We start from the raw sequence: 24,511 nt of genomic DNA, 5'->3' as shown, positions 1-24,511 counted from the left end.
TCATGAATCAGGTGTGTCAGTGGAGAGAAATATGGAAAATAGGCTGGATAGTGGCTCTCGAGGACCGGACTTGGCCACCCCTGATCGGACCTAACATACGCTGGACATTTTTTTGTTGTTGACATATCAAAGACATTCCGGTGTCTTTAAGAAGCCAGAAATGATTTCCAAACAGAATGACGTCAATGTTGCCCTTTCGTCCAGATCCCGCAGGTGAGCTACGCCTCCACGGCTCCGGAACTGAGTGACAACACCCGCTACGACTTTTTCTCCCGGGTGGTGCCGCCGGACACGTACCAAGCGCAGGCCATGGTGGACATCGTCAAAGCGATGCGCTGGAACTACGTCTCCACCGTGGCCTCGGAGGGCAACTACGGCGAGAGCGGAGTCGAGGCGTTCATCCAGAAGTCTCGGGAGGACGGTGAGTGAGTTGTGTGTGTGTGTGTGTTGGGGTTGGTGGGGGGGGGGGGCTTCATCCGAGTGGACATATTGTACTGTGCTGCGGTAAATTGCCCAGGCAGAAATGAATTAGTTCCAGAACAAGGAAAACGTTGAAAGCAATTTGATAGAATCTCTGAAAGGCTTCATGGAGCTTTTAAAATGATCGTTAAGGCTTCACATATATTACATGTAAATGGATTAGAGGTGTCAAACACACTCTGCTTTCCATCCATCAGTGTGGACAGCTGACCTTTGGCAAGAGCAGCAGGATACACCCTAGATTGTTCACTTGTCAAACACAAGAAAAACAGACAAAGTACAATCCACACTCATATTCATGTTCTCTATGGACAAATTAAAGTTCTCAATGAACCTAAAATACAAACTCCATACAAGAAGACCAGAGCTGAAATTTGAACCCCGTCCCACAAAACTGTGAGGCAGACTTTAACCACTATACCACCGTGCTGCAACTCTAACTTTGTCTGTGTTTTTTGTTTTTGTTTTGGCAAACTGGGTTGCGTCTAGGAATGAGGCATGGAATCCACTTATGTATTGATTAGCGCTGTCTGTTTGAAAAACACATCCCCCCTTCTGTAAAACTGCACTCTCTATATTATGTTTGCAGGGTGTGGGGAAAAAAAAAAAAGAAGTCTTGCAGACGTTCTAAGATGCTCATCCAGCACCACTGCTGGGAGTATAAAAGTAACGGTAATTGAAAGCATTACTAAACAAAATGTTTAAAAGGGCGCATTTAAAGGAAACGGACTTTAATTGGTTGTCAGTATATCGGTTTGTAGTGTATGCAACCCTGGAATTAATTGAAAATTCCGTCCCTAATTCGAGTTTCACTTAGCAACATATTTAGTAGGAAGTTTGCCCACAAAAAAAGTCTCAAAAAAATACAGGAATCATTATTTGGACCTTGGTCTCGGTTTTGGCATTTTCCAGAAAAATGTGTGACTGATGGGGTTTTTTCCCCCCCTCCTTCATTGCCATTTTCAACACTTGATATTGATTTATAACAGACTTACCAGTAAAATAGATCTGTGAAAATACATGTTTTAAATTGGCCAAATCTACCCAAGAGCAAAAATATGTAATAAATATTGGAAGTAAGTTGCCCATCACTAGCCAGAGCCATCAACGTTAGAGAGGTGTATTCTTACAAAAACATACACATACAAAAAAAAAATTATATATATATATATGTATATGTGTGTGTATGTGTATATATATGTATATATATTTAAAAAAAAACATTTATTAAATTTTTTTAATTTATTTGTTTTTAAAAAAAAAGGAGAGCAATGATGATGTCAAATCGAATGAACAATACTGAGCTCTCCTGAGAAAAAAATAAATAAATAAATAAAAAAAAATAAAAAAAGAGAGGTGTATTCTTTCCTTTCTTTTCTTTGGTCCTTCCTCGGGTCTCCTGACGGCCTCACGACTCTGGCTGGAAGTATTCGGTTTTTAGGTGAACGGTATGGGATTTTTTAATAGGTTTTAGGTGAACTAATGAATACACACACACTCGCACGCACGCACATTGACATACTCACCCACATTCCCAAAAAAAAAAAAAGAAAAGAAAAAAAGAGCAATGATGATGACATGTCGAATCGGTAAAATAACCGAATGAACAATACTGAGCTCCCCAGGAAAAAAAAAGAGAGGTGTATTGGCATGTGGCTTGGCTAAATAAAGTAACGGAATGCTGAGCAACATACGTTCTCCAAGCCTCTGATCTGCTCCAAGTGGGTGCGTGGGTGTCTGACTGCACCACGAAGCCGCTCTTGGCAGCACGATACCGGATTGGCAACGCCACAAACTCCTCTGCAGCGCTCACTTCTGTGGCTCCCGTGGAGTCGACTCCCAACACTTCCAGCTTGCCACCGTATTGACGCAATCTTTAATTCCCGCCCATCACTCTTCTTGCCATTTTGTACAAACAGTATTAAATATGAGGAATGAATCAGGGCTCATCGGCAGTTAAATTTAAAGTCAATATTTCCTCCCAGCGAAGACGCGTCTTCATTAAAAACTTGCAGCGTTAAGACTGCGGAACAAATTTAAGCTGATATTTCACTTTGTGTAAGTGTTATTATAATTCCACCAGCACACTCGCCCGCTTGATTCACTTTGTTCCATTGTTTAAGGCTTAATATTTACAGAAAGCAGTCCAGTAAATTATGTGAGTCAGCTGCCTCAGCAACAACCCCGCAGTGACCTGCTTTGAATTCATACTCTCGCTTGCCTCCCTTAAGAGAACGAGCAATAAACGTGAGAAGAAAGTGAGTTAGGTGCTGAATATGAGAAGAAATATGAAGAGCAAGTGAGGGGAGGGCTTGATTTCTGTTTTTCAATCTATCACACCTGGTAAACACCACGGCCTTGAACGCTCTCTTTTCTTTGTACGTTTCCAGCAGATTGCTATCTATCATGAGCTGACCCAGGATGCCACACTTTCGCTGCGATAAAGTGAAATTACTTCTGTAAAAAAGTTGGAAAACATCACCAAGGTGGAAGTGTCTGCTGTCCAAATTGAAACAACAAGTTGGCTTGTTCAGACTCGTTTCACCGTAACAGATTGTGCTAGGATATAACGAGACCATACTGGAAAGTTTGCAAAATTGGATGGTAGCGGGTCATACCAAGATTTTTGCTTCCATACTCTGATCAGAATCAGAATCAGAATCAGAATCAGAATCATCTTTATTGGTCAAGTATGTCTAAACACACAAGGAATTTGTTTCCGGTAGTATAAGCCACTCAAGTACGGTTGAACAAGCAATCCTAAAAAAAAAAAAAAAAAAAAAACGTGACACCTGAAGTACCGAGAGTCTTTATGTTGTGTGGTAGTAGTTATGTTTTGGGGTTATGGTTGAGGTAGGTGGAGGGAAGCAAGGTGAGCAGGCAGAGGTGAAGTACGAATGAATACTTCATGAAACAAAAACAAGGAAGCAAACAAGGTAGCGACTGGGAAACAAAACAACAAAGTCCAAAAACGACAAGCAAGGCGAGACGTAGGGGTACGGGGGGGCAAAAAAGCAGCATCGTGACATGAAGAAACAACAATGAATCGACGCAGACAGACGGCAGACGAGAGACTATATACACACACACGAAACACACCTGGGCAAGACAGAAGTGGCCGAGGGCACTGATTGGTTGAAACACGAGGAGGGGCGGGCAAACACAAGTGGGCCGGACAATGCTTGACGAGACAAGAGAGACACACAAGGAAAAGAGAACATGACACAGATTGTGACTAACTAATGAGACTTTAAAACTAAATTGAATTAAACCTAACCCAAACAATGACAGTACCGGACAATAAAAGCTGTGCAAGTAATGTGGAGAATCATCAAGCAAAAAGAGAGTGAACTTAAGTGACTAATAATACGCTAGTTACAATAATTCCAATTCATACAGTTTTGCACAATTTAAAGTGACGAGTAGTGCAGTAATTAATTATGATGTTCACACAAAGCAATAGAGTGAGGGACTACTCACAAATGACTCCTCCGAAATAGATATTTAGTGATATGTTATATCACCACATTTTTGTGATGAAATCGTTAATATCCATAATGAATTTCAGTCGATCTATTATTCAAAGCTTTGAAACATTAATATTGACAAGTGATTTTGTCAAAGAAAGCACAACTGACAAATACTCAGATATTGTTCATCTCTGTCAGGGGTGGGTGGTGGTGGTTGGGGCACCACAAAGCATTTATGCTTAGGGCAGCAAAATGGCTGCACATGTTGCAGTTGTACTTTGGAATGCAGAGAATGAATTGGGATGGTTTCGGTCTATTCTTTTGTATTTTTTTTTAGAGCTCAGTATTGTTCATTCGGTAATTTTACCGATTTGACATGACATCATCATTGCTCTCTTTTTTATTTATTTTAATTTAATTAAATTTTTTTATTTTATTTTGTATGTGGGTGAGTATGCGCACGTGTACGTGTCTATTCCACAATACCATTTTGTAGCTTGTGAATGTTTTAATGAATGACTTGGAGCCAGGCACGAGAAGGACCTGACAAAACTCCCATCAAATTTAGCAATCAATATATTTCTGCAAACTCAGTAATAGGTCAATTTGTCTTCCACTCATACATTTCAATGACATCATTTAAACCTTCATTTTGCACTTGCGGCGCTCTCCAAATATTCCATGGTGAGAACCAACAGCGCAACCTCAAGTGCAAAAACCTCTTTTAAATACTTCAGTCTTCACCACTTGTATCCCTGTTGCCAACAAGCCATTACAAGTAAGGGAACATGCAATTTAGCGCCTGCTATTTGGAATGTAGACTATATTAGGAATTTAGAACCTGTGCTGGGCTGCTTTCAGACTATGTTTGGATTTTATAGGCTACGCTGGGATGGGAATTTTTTTAGTGTGGGAGAGATCGTCGAATACTATTGAAGATGATGGGATGGTTTTAGAATAATTAGTGTGCTAGACTTTGCTGAATAACATTTTGTAATATAAAAAAGCAGTTTAATCCCACATTTCTTATTCTCCTATAAACTTAGATAACTAAATACTGTATTCATTTGAGACCCAACTTCAACTGGAATCAGGCCTCTCAGGGATGTTGATTACTTTGGAACATTCGCCCCAATAGATGTCATTAATCAACTTAATGAAACACAGTGTCAATAAGACCCCTAACAAGATTTCCCCGGCAAAACGACGGCCTGCCCGAGAGCCACATGAGAAGAAAGCCTACTAATGGAGTCACTGCCATCCCCGTTTGATGGGGAGGATTACAAGCATTGGCTGCACAATTTGGGTGACTAAGTTGATATATGCCGAGAATGCGAAATGAATCAGGAGGGAGTCAACAGCACTTGTTAGAAGACTATCTTTGTCTTCCGCGTGTTCGTTATTGTTCGGGTAGAGAGAATCCTGATTTTCTGAATACAGACTGGAGATCGGTGAACAGGTCCTCCGAAGGATTTATTTTACATAATATTCTGGACACAAGCAAGTTTACAGACAATTGGCTGCAGTTCCTCTCGCAAGTGTGAAGTTACAGCGGACTCACAGCATTCTTATACTATCTTGAACCCCCCCCCCCAGATACAGAATACAGACTGGAGATCGGTGAACAGGTCCTCCGAAGGATTTATTTTACATAATATTCTGGACACAAGCAAGTTTACAGACAATTGGCTGCAGTTCCTCTCGCAAGTGTGAAGTTACAGCGGACTCACAGCATTCTTATACTATCTTGAACCCCCCCCCCCCCCCCAGGAAACAGCCCCAAGTCCTGCGTTCAATACACATTGACTTCAACCCCAGACACTGGCCCATTGATGTGGAAACAGACGAGGCCCCCTCCCCAGACCTCATTCAATACACTCACCAAGCTCTACTGAGGAAATTAAAACAGTTATGACTAAATCTAAACAGTTATAACTAAATCTGGGCAGAAGACTCTCAACAAGCACTACATTGCTCCATTGAAGCAAATACTCAAGAATAAGTCTTAAAAAATTTATGGAAATGCTTTTTTTGGGGGATCTGTGATGATTTATATATCGCTACATTGTTTTCCCAAGACCATCCATCTATGATGAATTAAACCCTCCAAAAGCACTAAATTAGACTGCACTGATTAAAAGCAACAATCAGTCGTAAGTTCCATATTTTGTCTCAAACCTACAACCATTTGGTCCTTGTAATGACTAAGCTGCACATTAATATGCAATTAATGTTTGCTCGTCATATCAACTCCCCAAATAGTCTTGTACTAGCAAATAACAATTTTCCAAATGCCTCACTGACACTCATGAAATCAACCATGAAAAATGGAATTATAGGTACTAGGGTGATTTATTTCCAAGGAAAGTACGGTCATAAAAACGAAAGGACAAGTGACCGCTCGGGCGTGGGAATTGATGGCACTCGATGAAAAGATTGGTGTTCATCGAAATGATGACAAATCACCCTGATGGGGGAGCAGATTTCACCATAATATATCTCCTTGTAACAGAAATCAAACACACAGTGGCTGTCAAAATAGGATTCATCATTTGAGTACCCTAAAATGCGACAGTTGGAAATCCATGCGATAGTTGGGACGAACGGGTGTCACCATACATTACATACATTTCCCACATTTGAACCACATTAGCATGTGCTTTAGCATGAGGTGCCAAATTCTGGCTAGTGGATGTCATGGCTCCGCAATATGCTTGTGGCGGAATATCAAACGCAAAGGCAACTTCTAGAAGCATTTAAAAAGGCTCTCACGGCTTCTTCAGATGAAGTCAAAGAAAATGCTGCAAAAATTCACATGGTTAAAACGGTTACTAATGCATTTGTCTACATTGTTCATTACCTGAAAGAGAAGACAGGCTATTGATTGACATTACACTTTCCTAAAAACAATATTTAACATACAAAAAAAAAGAAAAAAAAGAGCAATGATAATGACATGTCAAATCAGTAAAATTACCGAATGAACAATACTGAGCTCTCCAGAAAAAAAAAAAAAATAATATATATATATATATATATATATATATATATATATATAAGATGTTAATCTGCATATAAATTAGATGACAGTTTTTTATGTTAATCTGCATATAAATTAGATGACAGTTTTTTATCGTTGTATTTTTTTGGTGATGATTTCAGATTCTTCACCAATTTTCACTTTTCATTCCGTACCTGTTTGTTCCCTAACTGCAGTGTTTCCCAACTAGGATGTGCGATGTGGAAACATTGAATCATTTCTTACCAAGATGATAAGAAAATATTAATTTCACAAGATGTCAATGTCAATAAGATGGTAAGCACCTCGTTTCCCTGGAGAGACAAGTGTTTTGATTCTGATGATTAGAGTTTACATGTCTGTTTAAGCAGACTTATTCAAGTGAGATACAGAGTTATATATATATATATATATATATATATATATATATATATATATATATATATATATATAAAACAAAGCATGTTTATTTATTTTGAGTTCACATTTTTTAATTTGTTATGCATTTATTTTCAAGTTTTTGTTTTTTTTTACGTTTAAATTTTGTTAAAAAGGGATCATGCCTGAGAATTAAATGTTTAAATTAAGAAGATGAAATAAAAATGATTTTCATATAATAATCAGTTGTGTTGGATTGCACTTTTTGGAGGTCATCATCAAGCCAAATGAGTGTGGGGGTATAATGAAAGGGTTCAGGGCTACACAAGAAAAAAAAAAAGGCTGAGGGTTTGAAGCCATGACTTTGTAAAACGAGTAGACCTTGAAACCAGAAACCAGCCCATGCAAGTATCAGATATGGTTCACTTTATTTTTTATTTTTTTGGAGATCTCAGTATTTGTTCACTCGGTAATTTTACCAATTTGACATATCATCATCATTGCTCTCTTTTCTTTCTATTTTTTTGTATGTGGGTGAGAATGTGTATGTGCATGTGTGCGTGCGTGTGAGTGTGTATTCATTAGTTCACCTAAAACCTATTAAAAAATCCCAAACCGCTCACCTAAACCAAACACTTCCAGCCAGAGTCGTGAGGCCGTCAGGAGACCCGAGGAAGGACCAAAGAAAAGAAAGGAAAGTGAAATCCAGCACCGACCAGACACCACCCACCAGGCCACCAACCAGAGTCCTTCACCAACCCCAGAAACATCTAAATTCCAAAAAATTAGGGCGACCTCAAGAGACCAAAAGAGAGACTGAGGAAAGGAAGGAAGGACAGACGAAGCGGAGTGAGATCCACAGACACCAGCCTCCACCGATTCAATGACCTGAGGAAGAAGCAGATTGTGTCTGAGTTCCGATAGATGCTGGTGTGGTGGATCTGGCATGCATGAAAATCTCCACCAAAGAGGGGAGCCGTCGACCCCTGCCAGGACAGAGCAAGCGCAACAGCTCAGGGCCCCCCACCGGCCGGAGAGCAAACCCAGGAGCAGGAGCGCCCCCCCACCCCAACACGGCCCATATGGATATGGGTCACTTTAAATGTATATGGAAATAAACAGGCATTAAGTCAGAAAGAGGCACTTAAACCTGCAATGAAAATCCAGCCTAAGTCTGTAGTTAAGTTGACTTTCATGTAAATTCTCTGGTAAGATGGCACTCGAGAGATGTCCCTTGTCTTTACTTCGCACAAAGCAATAAGAGCAAAGATATTTAAACGTCGGTCGTAGTCGTGGCCTGCAGGGAAGGCTCAAGCGTGACGTTCCCTCTTCCATCCATAAAGCCGGCTAATATCGGAACACTGTAGCCCTCTCGACCTCTTTATTACACGGCAAGACCAAAATAACCCCTCCGAGTCCCTTCAGATTTGTCCTGTCGCAATTTGCTTAAACAATTACGCGTGGTGGCTTAATTGGGCGAGCCGACGAGCTGAATGATGATCCGGCTGCCTCGCCGACTTAACGGTGGAGCGACCCTCTTAGCGGGAGACGTATCGCACCCGGCAATTTCCTTAAGCAAGTAACGCCACGTGAACCTTGATCCGAAACATTAGTTATCACGTCGTTCCGTCGGGGAGAAGCTCGGCGCCTCACGTGATCTATGTGGGAATAATTGCCTGTCTCCTCATTTTTCATGCACGGAAATATTCAAATGCGGGAAAAGTCGAGAAGCAGAAGCCATAGATTAGGGTGTGGGGGAGGTCACGGGTGCTGGTGGCGGGGGAGCGTGATATTGTTTAATTGATCCTGAAGTACCCTGGGGGGGGGGATTCTGCGGCAATTGGCCGAAAAATGCAACGTGAATTGCTGCAGATAAGGTAAGCCAAGACGGTATGCGAAGAGCGGGAAATAAAAGACAGCATGATTCACCCAGTGACGACTTTTACATGCAGGAAATAACCCCTTTTAAAACATGAACATTGGCAAAAGCCGTGAAAACGCACAAAAACTCGAATAAGAGCCCTGGGTTACTCCATTCATAACGGAATTCTTGCTCATATAAACGCATTCGGAATATCTCGATCGATCGGGGGAATTTTTTTCGTTGCGCGCATGCTCGCTCTTTTCTTCTTTGTCTTCTTTTCTTCTTCTTCGCGTATTTGATTCGCAAGGAATCTTGATCTATGGAGTCACGACTTTTTTTTGCGCAGCTCCGCAAAGAACCACTTTTCTGGAGCGAGGAGGAAACCGACTACTTTATTTAGGGTGGTTAGTGACATAAACATGTCTTTTCTTGAACGTATAGTAAGTTAAAAGCGGAAATGACGTTATTTACGTATGGGTTATTCGAATCTAGCACAGATTAGCATGTAAACGGGAGTAACTTTTTCCGCCACGCATGTTACAACATGTTACCTCAATTGTTTCAGAAACCGGAATGCTGACCTTAACCCGAATATTGGCTGCATGTAAACGTAGTCATTGTGTCCCAGGCCTTGAAAAAAAACCTAAAACGAAGACTACATTATATAATGTTTGCATTTTTCCCAAACGAAATATGCCTGCCGTCCAATAACTAACACCAATGTACAGTCGTAAGTGAAATATAGGCTTATTTTCTACCTTTGGTTCATATTTATATTTTAGATTTATTCATTATTTATTTATTATATATTTATATTTATAGTGTCTGAAATATAGGCTTATTTTCTATCTTTGGTTCATATTTATATTTTAGATTTATTCATTATTTATTTATTATATATTTATATTTATAGTGTCTGAAATATAGGCTTATTTTCTATCTTTGGTTCATATTTATATTTTAGATTTATTCATTATTTATTTATTATATATTTATATTTATAGTGTCTGAAATATAGGCTTATTTTCTATCTTTGGTTCATATTTATATTTTAGATTTATTTATTATTTATTTATTATATATTTAAATTTATAGTGTCTGAAATATAGGCTTATTTTCTATCTTTGGTTCATATTTATATTTTAGATTTATTTATTATATATTTATATTTATAGTGTCTCACCAGGCATGAACGTCATGGCACATCACTGCTTTTCATATTGTCTCGCTATATTGTGGATGGGTTCTGGAAACTAATTACCATCATGGACACTAAACCGTCCAAGCACTGGATAGACCTTGTCCAGCAATTATCACACATCGAGACCTCCAGCCAAGAATGAATGTGATTTTTTTTTTTTTTTGTCTCCCTGCATGTGGACTAGTAGGCCCGTGGAGCCACTAAAGTGGCAGAGCATCCGCAGGATTAGTTTTAGATTAGAATATTGAGTTATTGATTACCATCTGGGAAAGTGGGCCATCCATCCTTGCTGTGTGTGGGGGGCAATGGCATGATAGGAGGACTATAATTTGTCAAGAGTTAAAGTGAATGTATAAAAAGCATGATTGTGTTGGATAGATTTGTTTTGTTTTTGTTTTTTTTTGGGGAGGGGGGGGTATACGTACTGTATATGAGTGGCCAACGTAAACCATTTCACTTAATTTCCTTGAAAAGAATCAGTTCTATCCATTTAAAAAAAACTTTCGTAATAATAACAATTTAAGAAAATTAGTAGCAAGTGGTGATTAACTGAAAGTTTATTTTTGCTCGTACGAAATGTAAGTGGAATGGAAGTTGTCTCGTGTAATAAGTTGTTGGTAGGTGGGCGGAAACTGAGACAAAAAGTCAAATTAACGATTTATTAAATAAATACTTAAAATAAAATAAACATTTTATTTATTTATGTATTAATTTGATTTTTTTTTTTTTTTTTTTTTTAGCAGATTAAACAATATGACATAATATAATACATCATAACAAATAATCAGAAAATCATCACATACACCAGTGGCAGTAAAGCATTTTGTATTCTGTATTGATAAATGTATTTGTAATGCATTATTTCATGGGACTCCACGAGCAACTCAAATCTCAAAACGAGCAGCACGTGCACAGGCCCATCTTATGTTTACCCGTGAAAACATAAATCTAAGAGAAGGCTTTGGGGAACATGCTGTGGTCAAATGATACCAAATTGGAGCATCAAATCAACCCACCATGTTTTGGAGGATTTAAAAGAAAAAAAAATCAGTCTGACTTAATGCTAGACTCCTCCCCAGCTAATTTTTAGCTCGCAAACATGAACTGAGTTTCATGTCAATTATGCATTTAATTGAGAGGACTATGAAGTGATACACAATGCAGATACTAATTTTGGAACGTTAAAAACAACGTGATTGTGAATGCATAAGAACGGCAAACTAACGCAAGTACATATACTGGGTGCTAAGTGGCTAATGAGCAGCTATATCAGATCCCCATCTATTTCTATACAAGCCACTCAAATGTAAATTTCCCCAATATAGTTTCAACATTTTTTTTAAATTTTTTTAAATGTGAGTAATAGGAGCAGGTGATTCATGTGTCTGCTGAGGGACAATGGCGTCCTTGGCCCCTTTTAGCATCAAACTCAACTTTGCTCTGGTGTACTCATAATTCAATTACTTGGCAGAGTCCACTCGCACCGTCGTGGCACACTTTCGTGCATTTGCCAAAGCGTGCGCTTGCACTAATGGCAAATAAATGCAATTGAGTAGCAAAAAAAAAAAAAACCTTAAGAGGTGCTGCTGTCAAGACACCCTCGTGTTAGTGAAGCGAGTGAAAAATTCTGCCGCGACCGTTGGCTTTCGCAGCCTGCGAAGTAACCTTGACGTGAGGAACCGAATCGCATTTAGAGACGTGGAAAAAAAAGAACACACACAAACAAGATTTCCATATAGTAATAGGCAGCACAGTGAGATACAAATAGGATTGCTATTATTCCATTAGCACTAAACGAAACATCTGAAAGGGAAAAGACTGGAGGGTGGGGGTGGATTTCAGTCATTCCACAGCAGAAGCAGTCGGATTCCTGGCTCAGGCCATGGAAAAGATGTTATGTCGTATATTATCAAAGTATATTGCAGCATGTTGTGCTAGTGGTTAGGACGTCTGTATTGCATTCAACGGGTTCTGCGTTTGAATGTCCAGCTGCGTGTTCTCCCGGTGTTTGTGTTAGCTCTCACTAAATTGCATATTCCGTAGGTTTGAATGTGAGCTGGGGTCGTTTCTAGCTTAGCCGTGACCCTAATGAGGAAACACACCCTAGAAAATGAACAGATATTGATTGTGAATGTATATTCTGGAGGGGGGGGGAGGGTTTGGCTCTGAGGTTGGTGAAGGACTCTGGTTGGTGGCCCGGTGGGTGGTGTCTGGCCGGTGCTGGATTTGACTTTCCTTTCTTTGGTCCTTCCTCGGGTCTCCTGACGGCCTCACGACTCTGGCTGGAAGTGTTCGGTTTAGGTGAACGGTTTGGGATTTTTTAATAGGTTTTAGGTGAACTAATGAATACACACACACACACACTCACACGCACGCACATACAAAAAAATAATAATAATAAAAATAAAATAAAAGAGAGCAATGATGATGAGATGTCAAATCGGTAAAATTACCGAATGAACAATACTGAGCTCTCCAGAAAAAAAGAAAAAAAAAGAAAAAAAAGTTTGGCTGGTCTGCAAATGGCCCTTATGACGAGAATGTTGTCAGTTGCTATGCTCCTAGTAACCAGTTACTATTAGTTTGTCTAGTCACTCTTATTTGATCAAAAAGGCTGTATTCTGTCATATTGAATTGTGCATTGCGTTAGCAAGAGTTACTGAATGACGCTGTTGTCAGTATGGCATGTCCAGGTTTGCTATCCCAACATTTCCATACAAGCGGTCTTCCGTACTTTTGAGTTCTGCATCCAGCTTGCTCAAGGTTCGTAACCAAGGTTTTTCCGTCAAATGGTTTCAAGTTCAAGTGTTTTCAAGAAGTTCAACTTTCTTCAAGGCCATCTGAATCCAGTTCTGCTCTCTATTGTTAGTTTGTTTTTGTATATAAAGACTGTTTTCCAAAATCCCCCTCTTGATGGCGTTTGGGTCCAAAAGCCTCATGTGTCAATAAATGAACATTTTTCCACTAATGTGGTTTTACTTGGATCTTGTATGTCCTATCTGGCTTTCCTTTTTTTTTTTAGAAATCCAAACTTAAAAAGAAAATTGACTATTGATTATTCTTTATCTGCCGCCACAAACGACGGGGCACAGGAAATCCCATCAAAGTGTGAGCTTGGTGAAAGACGCGGCTCCCATTAAGAGTTCAGATGAGGAAGAACATGCAGGCTTTATAGCCATTAAAGTATAATTCACCTGCTTCAAGCTGTGGATGTTTTCAACTTGTGGTGCAAATCTATTAGTGCGTTATTAGACACGTTATGCCGGCGTCGTATTTTCAAGTCGTGGGTGCTATGGGAGATAATTTGACTGGGAATGAGTCATAAGACAACGTGACTCACGGTTGCAAGAAAAAGTATGTTAACCTTGTGTACTTTCGGCTTTTATTGGTTGCTATGTGCATCCATGAAGAATTTCGGGTTATTTTTTTAAACCAAGTTAGCTACTTCCCAGACCGCGCTAGCTACTAGCGCTAGCATGTTGCTACAAAAATAACAACATTGTTGATTCATCACTTATTTTCATACACTAACAACAATTTCAACTTTTGGGCTGCTGGGAAAGGAAAATAAGAGACCTTAAGGAGGATATTTGGAGAGATCTCAAAATCTTGACCACCAGATCTGTATTTAAGTCAGAGCTAGCCACGGCTGGCGGCTCACATATATCACCAAGTTAGCTACTTCCCAGACCGCGCTAGCTACTAGCGCTAGCATGTTGCAATAAAAACAACAACATTGTTGATTCATCACTTATTTTCATACACTAAGAACAATTTCAACTTTTGGGCTGCTGGGAAAGGAAAATAAGAGACCTTAAGGAGGATATTTGGAGAGATCTCAAAATCTTGACCACCAGATCTGTATTTAAGTCAGAGCTAGCCACGGCTGGTGGCTCACATATATCACGATCGATTATGCTGAAAGCATTTTTACAATGATACTTGCCTTAATAAAAATGGTCAGAACACACTTTGGTAGACTTTGTCGGTTGGAAATCCTTTCGATTTATCTTCCGGACAATTCTTTGTCCGTTCCCATTCGACATTCCATGGACCTGAGAACGGCACACAATGTGGGGCATATTAGGTTATGTGAAAACTATCTATGGTCCAGTGAATTTCACAACATTTCAGATGTTTAAGATCGTTCTCAGCCGTAGCAGGTGGAATTTGCCCTTTTGCACTTTTCCATCATATATCAACAATCCGCCATCACCAGAGACCTCAGGTCACGGAAAACGTCAATACCTGAGAAACATATTCTTATAACAAAGTGACCCAAATCAAAGCACTCATCAGGGTAAAGACGTATGTCAAGTCGCATTTTCAAAATAAACCTTCTCTCAATTGTCCTTCTCCTAACTCGTCACTTACATCGATCCACCATACCTTCATATTTATCCTCTGCGAGCCAATGTGGCTTCACCAACATCAGCGTGCGTGATCAATGGATGAGGGCTGCCGGGGGGTCAGCAATCGTGACGCCTGTGTTTACTGAGGCAAAGTGTTGTGGTGTGCGGGAAAAAAGAAGAAGTTGTAATCGATAAGACAGCTATCATCATTTGTGGGCCTTATTAACGACCTTACCGCAATCTGGCACGCACACGAAACACTCACTTGCATTTGAGGAAGTTGCGGTATTCCGCACAGCTTCTAGCAATCTTTTGTGGATGGGGGGGCGGGGCACGGCCTGAGCCATCTCCACTCACCTCATATAAAACAAGGCTCTCCATCATGTAAAGAACGGCGGTCGTCTATGAGGGCGGCGCCGCAGAGCTGAAGAAATAATTCAATAGGTGGTCAAAGTCAAACTCACAAGCTCTCACTTATGACTATGCTGCAGCTCAATACACTTCTCGGGAATTTCAAAAGCCGAGTTCACCTGTTTAAATACTAAGCCCGACAAGACGGTCGACAAGCAGTTAGCGCCTCTGCCTCACAGTTCAGCATTCGGGGGTTCAAATTTCGGTTTTGGCCTTCCTATGGATAATTTAAGTAGGGCTGGGTATCAATTCTAATTTCCTCAATCGATGCGATTCACAAGAGTTAGATTTCAATTTTTTACGATTTAATTCAATTCCATTGACTTTATGGGACATCATATCTTCTTAAATATCAAAGGCACGCTAAAAACTCCACAAACATTAAATTCCAAATAAAATTTTGCATAGGAAGCAACCGTTTAATTTATTTAGTGTGATAAATCACTTAAGTGTTACACAAACATTGGCAACAGCAAGGATGGGATGAAAATATTTTCATGATTCTAATTAAATAATTATGAATATAAATTAAAAAGATTTTGAATTGTCTTTAAGTACAATAAGTCAGGTCTTTTATAAATGTAAGAAAATACTAAAAGGGTAAAATAAAATAAAAAATCAGCCTTTAAAATTCTATTGTCTTATAAATTTATGGGAAAAAAAGAGATATTAAAATAATTGATTCAGGGTTTTATGAATCGATATCAAGCTCTGTTTGATTTTTTAAACCCAGCCCTAAATTTAAGGTTGGATCTTTATGTCATAAATAGGAGGACTCAAATAAATTTTGAGGATTTTATGTGAAAGTACGCTTCAAACCAATTCCTTTTTTTCCAGACTTCCGAATGCTTTTGTTGAGTACAGAAAAAAAAAACTGAGCATACAGGAAAAGAAAAATAATCTTCATTTTAGGCTTTCTCTTCTGTGGCTCTGAGTATTTACAGTAAGGCCACCAAACCTTGCACTAGACCACCAGGCTGCCATGGATGCAAATAATCAATGCATTAATCTGCGTGATTTAAGAGTCTCACAGCAGCGTTAAAATTGCAGCAACACCTTTCGGCGCTTGATAAGTCACGTGTCATGTAGGCTTTAATTAAAAACAAGTGATAACATGATAAAAAGAAGGAAAAAAAAGACGCCTCTTGGCTGATTATCTGTCACGGTGCAGCCACCTCGCTGGAAAATAATTTGTTGGATGTCACCGAGTCATCTGCTGTTTGTTTCTGGCGCTGCGTTTCCCCGTCAAATGTCCTTTTGTAGCAGAACAATGCGTGCTTCTGTCTGTGAATAATACATCGGTTTTCGGTGAGGCGTGCGAGACAAAGCGGGCATCAAGAAAAAGGGGTAATGTCATATTGTGTGTAGGAGAGAGCGATGATAGGACAGCGCGTGTATTTACAATCCTGTTTGCGACAAAACTGCGGCAAATCAGTTTTGGGGGATTGAAATTACAATAAAGCCAAATGTATTTAAATTCATGGCTTGTACACATCTTGCCTTAAGTCATAATATTGTGATTTTGTCTCCATTATTCACGCAAAGCAAACTTTGAATTAACTGAGCGACGGGCTTTTTAAAAAGAATGTCACACGACGTGGCAGTCGTGAGCCCTCGGGCCGCCGGCAAATGAAAGCCGCACTGACGGCTTACTTTTCACTCACATTATTCCCCTACTTTTCCTTCAAATCTTTTTCTCACAAAAGCCAAAAAGGGGGCTGAGCAGCAGCGGTGGCTCGGAGGGGAACCTAAACCCAAGCTTGTGAGCCAAATCTGGCCACTTTGAAGATGTACTGCAGGGGCCGAGCACGGGACATAATTACGGCGTTAGAATGTAATGTATGCGTACGCTGGAGGTGCTGCCGGGCTACTTTCGCACCTCTGTGGTGCTTGAGTTAATGGCAACCCACATGGCTTAAGCCTACTGTTAAGTTTGCATCATTAGAAAAAAGAAAATAAAAATCAGAGGTCAGTCTGACCTTCTGCATGTTTAACTATCGGGGGGCAAAAAAAAAAAAGAAAAATGAGCAGACCTCAACAACATTACTAAATATTTCAGAATTTTGCTTAATTGCGTGCTTAATCTATTATCAAGTGTTAAGTTAAACAACCAAGCAAATATTTCATTTTCTGCCAAAACTTTCAGCACTTCTGCCAAGCTGTTACATAACAGCATGGGCTAATTTACATAACTGAGTTAACCCCCACACCAAGTTTCTCTCAGCTAGGGTGGGCTAAGATCTGAAGAGGAATTTAGAATTTTGTCCTCTTTGCGTGTTCCAAAAATGAAGATAGATTTAATGTAAGAAAAATACACCTTTGCAAAAATGATTTAATAAAAAACAGAGAATCTCTGGACAAATAACTGCCTCTAATCATCACTTAAACAGGTGGGATTCAGAGCGTCAAATGTAGCTCTTCCGCGTGCACAACGGTTTCTTATAGTTAAAAAGACCTCTCTTTCATTTGTAGACAAAATATACTCTCTGGTACTTTTCCGTGAGCGATGGCGAAAACAGAGTCAGGTGTGGGTGTTCAAAACAGATTGTGTTCTCAAGGACCAAATGTGTTTTCGCACAAAGCGCTGAGAAGGAACTTTTTTAGACTAAATAGTATGTCCCAGCTTAAGGTCAGCCTATACGAAGTCAACACCATCTGCTCTGCACAGGACACAAAACATTTCGACAAGGTTAATATAAAGAATTAAAATGTTAATAATGTGTAACAATGGTTAATAAAATAAAATGAAGTATTAAAAATGTTACAATATCTATCAGATCCAGAGCCACTTTCAAGTGATGTTTGGAGTTGTTTGTCTGAAACGCGATAATGCAACAGCCCCCAGTTGTAACTCCCCCTTGCTATTAAGTCAAAGACAAACGGTAAGCAGAGCTGCAATGTTTTTTAAAATGCCCAGATTAGCATTGTCAAACGTTAGCTTCTGATAAGTGCCACATTATTGTTTGCCATGTGATGTTGTTGATGCAGTGGCGGGTGTTTGTGTTTGATGATGAGTTCATGTACCACATACGTACAGCTTAGTTAGTAAATGAAGTGCTGCCTCCATGAGTGAAAATGCTTCACTTGTATTTATGGGCACTCACACACTGCACTGTACTCCCGCTAGTAGAAGTCGATTCCTTGCCTGGTCAGTCCCCAAGCTCCACCCCTGGTTGTCATGGCTACAACATTCATAGTCGTCATTGGTCCAGCAATATCTGGGGCGGGGCGTTCATTTGTTTACTTGCATGTAACAGGGCCATGCTCTCAAATGAGCTAGAAAATAAATATGATGCATGTGTATTGTATCATGTTGTAAAACTTTTGATCCTAGGGATAAGAATACAGTTGAATGGTTATAACGCATGCTTGTTGCTAACCAAAACAGCAGCACCTACCAAGGATCGTAAACAGTATTGCAGATTAATGAACTCATTCAAACGTGATACAGCTTCTGACATGAAGAAGTGGCTTAAATGGTAATGGTAGTTATTGCAAAAAACGGCCAGCAGGTGGCAGCAGAGGGCCATGTTGCAACAAGCTCTTTTTGACAGGAATGTAAATAATGTCGAAACTTAGCTACATTCAAAAGCTAATTTATGCAAAACGGAAACAGATGCAAATGTACTTTTTTTTCTAATTGAAAGAAGAGACTCTAATCTTTCCTTTGATAGGTTCCATGTTTTAATAGCAATAGAACACAATATTCTGTGGGCCTTGCAAAATCAGTCAAAATCCAGCAAAACAGCCGGGAGCGAAGGGGGTTGCTTCAGTGAAAACCACTGGGAGTGAAAGAGTTAAGTATGGAATCCTACCAGCTGTTGTAAGCCCCCAAATAAACACCGTACCATACTAAATGTTGGGCACATTTTGAGGAAATACGGTATTTTTCTTTTAGCGGGCAACTTTCAGTCTTGGTTAAGCAACTGCACTCCAATTGAACGTACCGTATTAATGCAAGCTTGTAAGTGCAGCGTTATGGTGTGTGTAGAGGACTTCTTGATAGAGCACAAGTGTTCTCAAAGTAATTACCTGAGTGCAAAGTGACACTTAAGGCATTTTACTACAAATCGTCGGCGCAGGACCACCTGCCGCGACACCTCACGGGCGCCGGCGCCCAAGTGCAAAAGGGCTCAAATGAAGGTGGAGCGCCGATCCGCAGGTGTTGCCGTTTAATTAATACACTCGAGCCTAGTCACACTTGGCTGCTTTCACAGCTCCGTCTGGGACAGCGGAGCCAATCACAGCTCATCACACACACGCGCGCATATGCGTACACACACACACACACACACCTAAATCATATTTTGCCGCAAAAAAAAAAAGGTCTTCAAGCTGTCGTCAATCTGCCAGCGTGTAATTGATGATACATGGCAACGTTTGTGGCACGATGCATTTCAATTTGGACCGTTTTAGGCGTGGTGGAGTATGGGTTAGTGTTAGCATGTCTGGCTCAGAGTTACGAGATTCTGGGTTCTAATCTCGGTTTAATTTCAGACGTGATGGGTGGGCCGACTCAACCATTTGTGTACAAGCAATGCAGGGGTGTCAAACTAGGTTAGACTTTAAGCCATTATAAAATATTAATATCTTATATTGTCACATATGCACATCAAATTGATGGATGGTTAGTTTTAAAATCAGAAACCAGTAAATAATCATTGAAATATTTTTCAGTTCATTTTTAAAAGCGTCGTTGGTAACAAAAAATGCCAGCAATATTTCATATATCTGTTGTTAAGAGTGAAGACAATTTGCAAGAAACCTGCACTCGATACACATGACCTCATCAGGTGCAACAGGTCATAGACCAGGAGGGGCCAAACCTTTGTACTCTTGTTTAAGAATATTAATATGTTATACTTAATTGTCAATTATTTAGAATATAAATATACATATTTACATATATAGTCTATATAAGCAGAGGTGGCAAATCCAGGTCCAGAAAGTAAAAACCCTGCCACAGTTTGGCTTTAACCCCTGATGCCAGCTAGCTTGCTTCCTAACAGGTAAACAAACACCATGGGAGCTAGCTAGGGAGCTAGCTAGCTAGTTAGCTAGCTAGCTAGCACTTGGGGCTTAAGTCAAACTGTGGCAGGGTTTTTGCTTTCTGGACCTGGATTTGCCATCTCTGTATATAAGTTTTGCTACTATTTTCTATTTTAATATTTAAATACATGAATTTTGATGAACCCATTTTGGGGGGGTGGCGGTGGGGGGTTGCCGGAGCTAATTTAACAGGGGTGTGAATTGCCTGGTACCTGGCATTCGGGCCATACCACTATTTATAGGTCACATTATAGATTTTATACCAATTAATTCCGATACGAATCTACAAGTCGATTATTGCATTTTTTTTTCACTCATATTTCGAAAATACGAATTAATAAACGTATACATGTACACCGTAATATTTTTATGAAAATGTATTTATCTGAAACTTTAGGCTTATAACTGAACCACTGTACGGTATTTAACAAACAGGTTGCAATCTGTTTCATATATCTACAGCATTTAAATAAAATATTAAGGTTTAATAGTCCATTAACATTCTTCTATGCTTAAAGTAAGACCTTTTATTGAATATTTCCATCAAAAATGGATGTTTAAACATCGACTCGGCCGCGTATTGAATCAATACGAGAATTGTGCGCTGCAATATCGCGATCATATCGCCAAATCGATTTTTTTAAACACCCCTATAAATGAGTGCAACAAATATTACAGGACTTTTAATAATATAAATGCTTAGTGCATTGGCCTAAGAATGTTGCTGGAGGCATCTATAAAAATACAACCCAGTATTTTACAATTTACCTCATCTGAAGCTGCAGTTTAAAACAAAGCAGACTATTACTGAGAAACGACATTAAGATCGTATATAAAAAAAAACACCATGAGAGTATTTTTTTACGTTCAGTAACACTGCAATTAGGCCGTCTGGGCAGCTTGGTAGGTTGTGCTGTTTTGGTTAGCAACCGGGCATCAGCGAAGAAACGTGTTCCAAATGAGCTAAGAAGCCGCCGGTGAGCCGACTAACAGCGGTTAGCCGAGGATAACCTCGACAGATTTAAAAGAAACGGCGCCCGCTCGCCGGCGCCAAAGCACACGGCGAGCGGAAAGGTTGGATCCTCTTAAAAGCTGGCGCGCGTCTCCCGACTCGCCGAGAGCTTGCCAAAATGCTTTGCGGGCATTCTGTGCCGAAATGGGCGGCGGCTGGCTGCGTCTCCTGCTGGCACAATGAGAAGCTCCTCTCCAAGCTCTGGATGCTTTGTGACCGTCAAAGCGGCTGCTAGCAAAGCACGCCGTCATTAGGAAGGTAGTAACGAAAATGTAAAAATAAAATAAAATTAAAAAAAAGAGAGAGCAATGATGATATGTCAAATCGGTGAAATAACCGAATGAACAATACTGAGCTCTCCAGGAAAAAAAAAAAGGCAGGTAGTTAAGGTAAAGGTACGATAGTTTGATAGTTTTTGTCCTTAGTGAGGTAGTCATACGGTCATGTTTTTCTTTTAGTTCTTAAGGGATACATATTTGTAATTAGTGAGAACAGCTGTGACGTCACAAGCTTGTCGCTAACCTTAAACCGACGCTTTAGCAAGAAGCCTGAGAGAGCAACTCTTCCGAGAAATTTTTTTTTTTTTTAGAATCCCGTTATATTGCATTTGTTATTTCTGTCCAAATGATGACGACAGTTTTCTCACTCCCCGGGAAAATTGTGAATAGAAAACAGAGGAGGAAATAATGGTGATAAGAAGCACAAAGAGTGAGATCACGCGTCTATTTCAGGAGTTGACGAAATTAGCTTTTGGCGCTCAGCTCTCATCAAGGCCCAGAATTTTGAAGAGGCTTTTGATGAAATGACTTTTTTTTAAAAAAATAATATGGCTATATTTCCTTTGATCATCTTTTGATATGTATAGCTTTTTCCTACCTAGCCTGCCTTGTGCATTTTGACTAAATTGTATTATAAATAAATCAAATTCCAGAGTCACTTTACAGGAAGTCCTCGAGTGACGTCGTACGCGACCGACGTCGTTTCGACTTTACGGCACCCGTACCTCGTCCGTAGCACCTTCTTTTTCGTTAATTTCACATGAAAGGTCCGTGCGGAAACACGGAATATTGGTTTCCGACTCTTCCTGGTTGCGCAAAAATGTTTTTTTTAAATGACCGTACAAAGTATTTTGATGTAAATATCGACTTTAACTCTTTCACTGCCATTGACGTTTATAGACGTCAAGTAAAAACCTACGGAGCACTGCCAATGACGTCTAAAGACGTCATCCAATTTTTTAAAATTTTTTTTTGAAACGGGTGCGGGCAAGGCTTCCGGAGCTGTGGTGAAAGTTTCCAGACGGTCTCTTGTGCCTAATGACTATTTTTGGCCCCTAGAGGGCAGCGATGACTCTCTTTTGACAAGATCGGGTGGGCGTCAGTAGAGGCGGAGCTAGAGCGTCGAGCAGGAGATGAGAATGGAAGACAAAGGAAAAATGGCGGCCGGTCGCGAGGAGCTCACGCCCGAGCCGTTTTTTTCAAAGACCAAAAGCATCACTGAAAGAGCACGCTAGATGGAGGAGGGAACGGGCAATGGCGAGCGTTTGCAAGCAGCTCTACACTTACAAGACGAAAGGCATCGACCAACGCTAAAATAGTACATTGATGACGACGGTGATCATCCTCGATGATGATGAAGGTGAATCCGAGCTTGACGGCGAAATTGGAACCGCTGACGCGGCGGCTATGACGGTGTCGTAACGCGGAACGCAACCGAGCACGCACATGCGGACGTTCGATCGGACGACGGAGAGTGCCCCTAGTCCAATGCATATTCATCGGAGGAGTGTGTACAGTCTGCTACTTGCTTTTTATTCCCCGGAAAAAAAGGCCGTCAAGAAAGTGTAACGTTTGCACGCAAAACGGACCAATGTGAAAGTGAAAGTAAACTGGTGTGCGAGTCCTGGCGTCTCCTTGCACACACTTTTTCATTGTTGGTGAAAGCGTTTTACAGAAGTAAAGCACTATTTAGGTGTTTGTGGCATCATTCATGGACAAAAAGAAGTGTACAATTCACTAGAGTGCATGAAATAACATAGTTTCACAAAAAGCTCTTTTTCTCCGTTTTTTGTTTCAAAACAGAGAATTTCGGTGAAAGTAACCATTTTCTATTGTTGATTACTGAAGAACGGAATAAGGTAGAAACAAACTTTTTTCTGATGAAAGCTGAGAGTCCAATCTTTCATTTGGTAGTATGTGTGTTTCCATAGTCCAAACACAACATTTTCTGTGGACCTTGAAAGATCACTCAAAATGCTTAAATCGGCTGGCAGTGGGGACAACCCGTTTCTGAAAACGTCTGGCAGTGAAAGAGTTAACGGTGAAATCCGACTTCAGTCGAAATCGCCAGCGTAGGAACGCAACTCGGACGTAACTCGAGGACTCCCCGTACAGTGCAAAATCAAGACAAAAACAAGGAAAGAAGCTCCATAGTACCCAGTCTGGCTTCCAGAATAACGTGTGGCGTGTGATTGGGGACCAATTAACAAAACAAAACACTCATCTTTACTTTTGTTTCCGCCGCTTTGAATCCGCATCAACGTACCGGCGAACGCAACACATGGATTTCTGCAAATCAACTCCAAATGTTTGAAAGCGCGACGGGCAAAGCAGGCGTATCAATCCGTCAGTTAGCGGATGAAAGCGCCTCATCTTCGTCGGGCGTTGATGTGGCGATGATGACAAATGGACGCGGGTCATTTATCTCCCACAGCCACGGTTGTCTTCGAGACGGCGCCGAGGATTGAAGATGGGAGAGAAAAAGAGAGAGAGAGAGAGAGTAAGCTTGTGAAGGGTGGGTGGGGAAAAAAACATCTGTAAATTATTCAGCATTTTGAAAACACGCCACGCATCGTTCTTGAGGTTGCATCGCTTCGCAGAATTTCTATGAAAATGTTCCCCTGGGGTGCGCATTCATTATGTATGAAGCCAGGCTTGATGCGAGCCCCGACAAGGCGGTGTAATGAACGGGCCGAGAGGCCTTGTTTGGACGTCCGTTATATTTTCGCCCGCGTCTCCTTGCAAGTTGTGATGCATCGGCTGTGTTACTCCGGCTGCTGAGTTTCTTCCTTTAGGAGCTGCCGGGCAACAGGTTCCGCTCTAATGATGGACAACTGTGCTGCAGCTACGTCAATTATGGCCCGAAAAGATATTCATACTCCCATAAACTGAATTCTAGGGGTGGGAATCTCACGATTTGATTCTGATTCTTGGGTCTGCCATTCGATGAAGAATCGATTGTCGATTCAGAACGATTTTTTGATTCAAAATGATTCG

General features: G+C 40.4%; 1 protein-coding gene and 1 long non-coding RNA gene across 2 annotated transcripts in view; one reads left to right on the top strand and one right to left on the bottom strand.

Moving 5' to 3' along the window:
* Positions 1-24,511, top strand: part of LOC144056130 (metabotropic glutamate receptor 4-like) — a 156,140-nt gene that overhangs the window by 80,062 nt on the left and 51,567 nt on the right. Inside the window, exon 3 of the mRNA XM_077572618.1 lies at positions 205-421. Within this exon, the coding sequence (XP_077428744.1) occupies positions 205-421 (217 nt within the window). The remainder of the gene's footprint in view (positions 1-204; positions 422-24,511) is intronic.
* LOC144056134 (uncharacterized) lies at positions 14,365-15,130 on the bottom strand. Its single transcript, XR_013295006.1, has 3 exons — positions 15,030-15,130; positions 14,802-14,906; positions 14,365-14,467 (listed from the first exon to the last, which is right to left on the bottom strand). It is a non-coding gene; the product is annotated as an uncharacterized LOC144056134 (long non-coding RNA).

The sequence above is a fragment of the Vanacampus margaritifer genome, chromosome 8 (assembly GCF_051991255.1).
Source record: "Vanacampus margaritifer isolate UIUO_Vmar chromosome 8, RoL_Vmar_1.0, whole genome shotgun sequence".
NCBI lineage: Eukaryota > Metazoa > Chordata > Actinopteri > Syngnathiformes > Syngnathidae > Vanacampus > Vanacampus margaritifer.
Note: the sequence above shows the minus strand (reverse complement) of the source record. Positions and strands in the feature narration are given on the sequence as shown.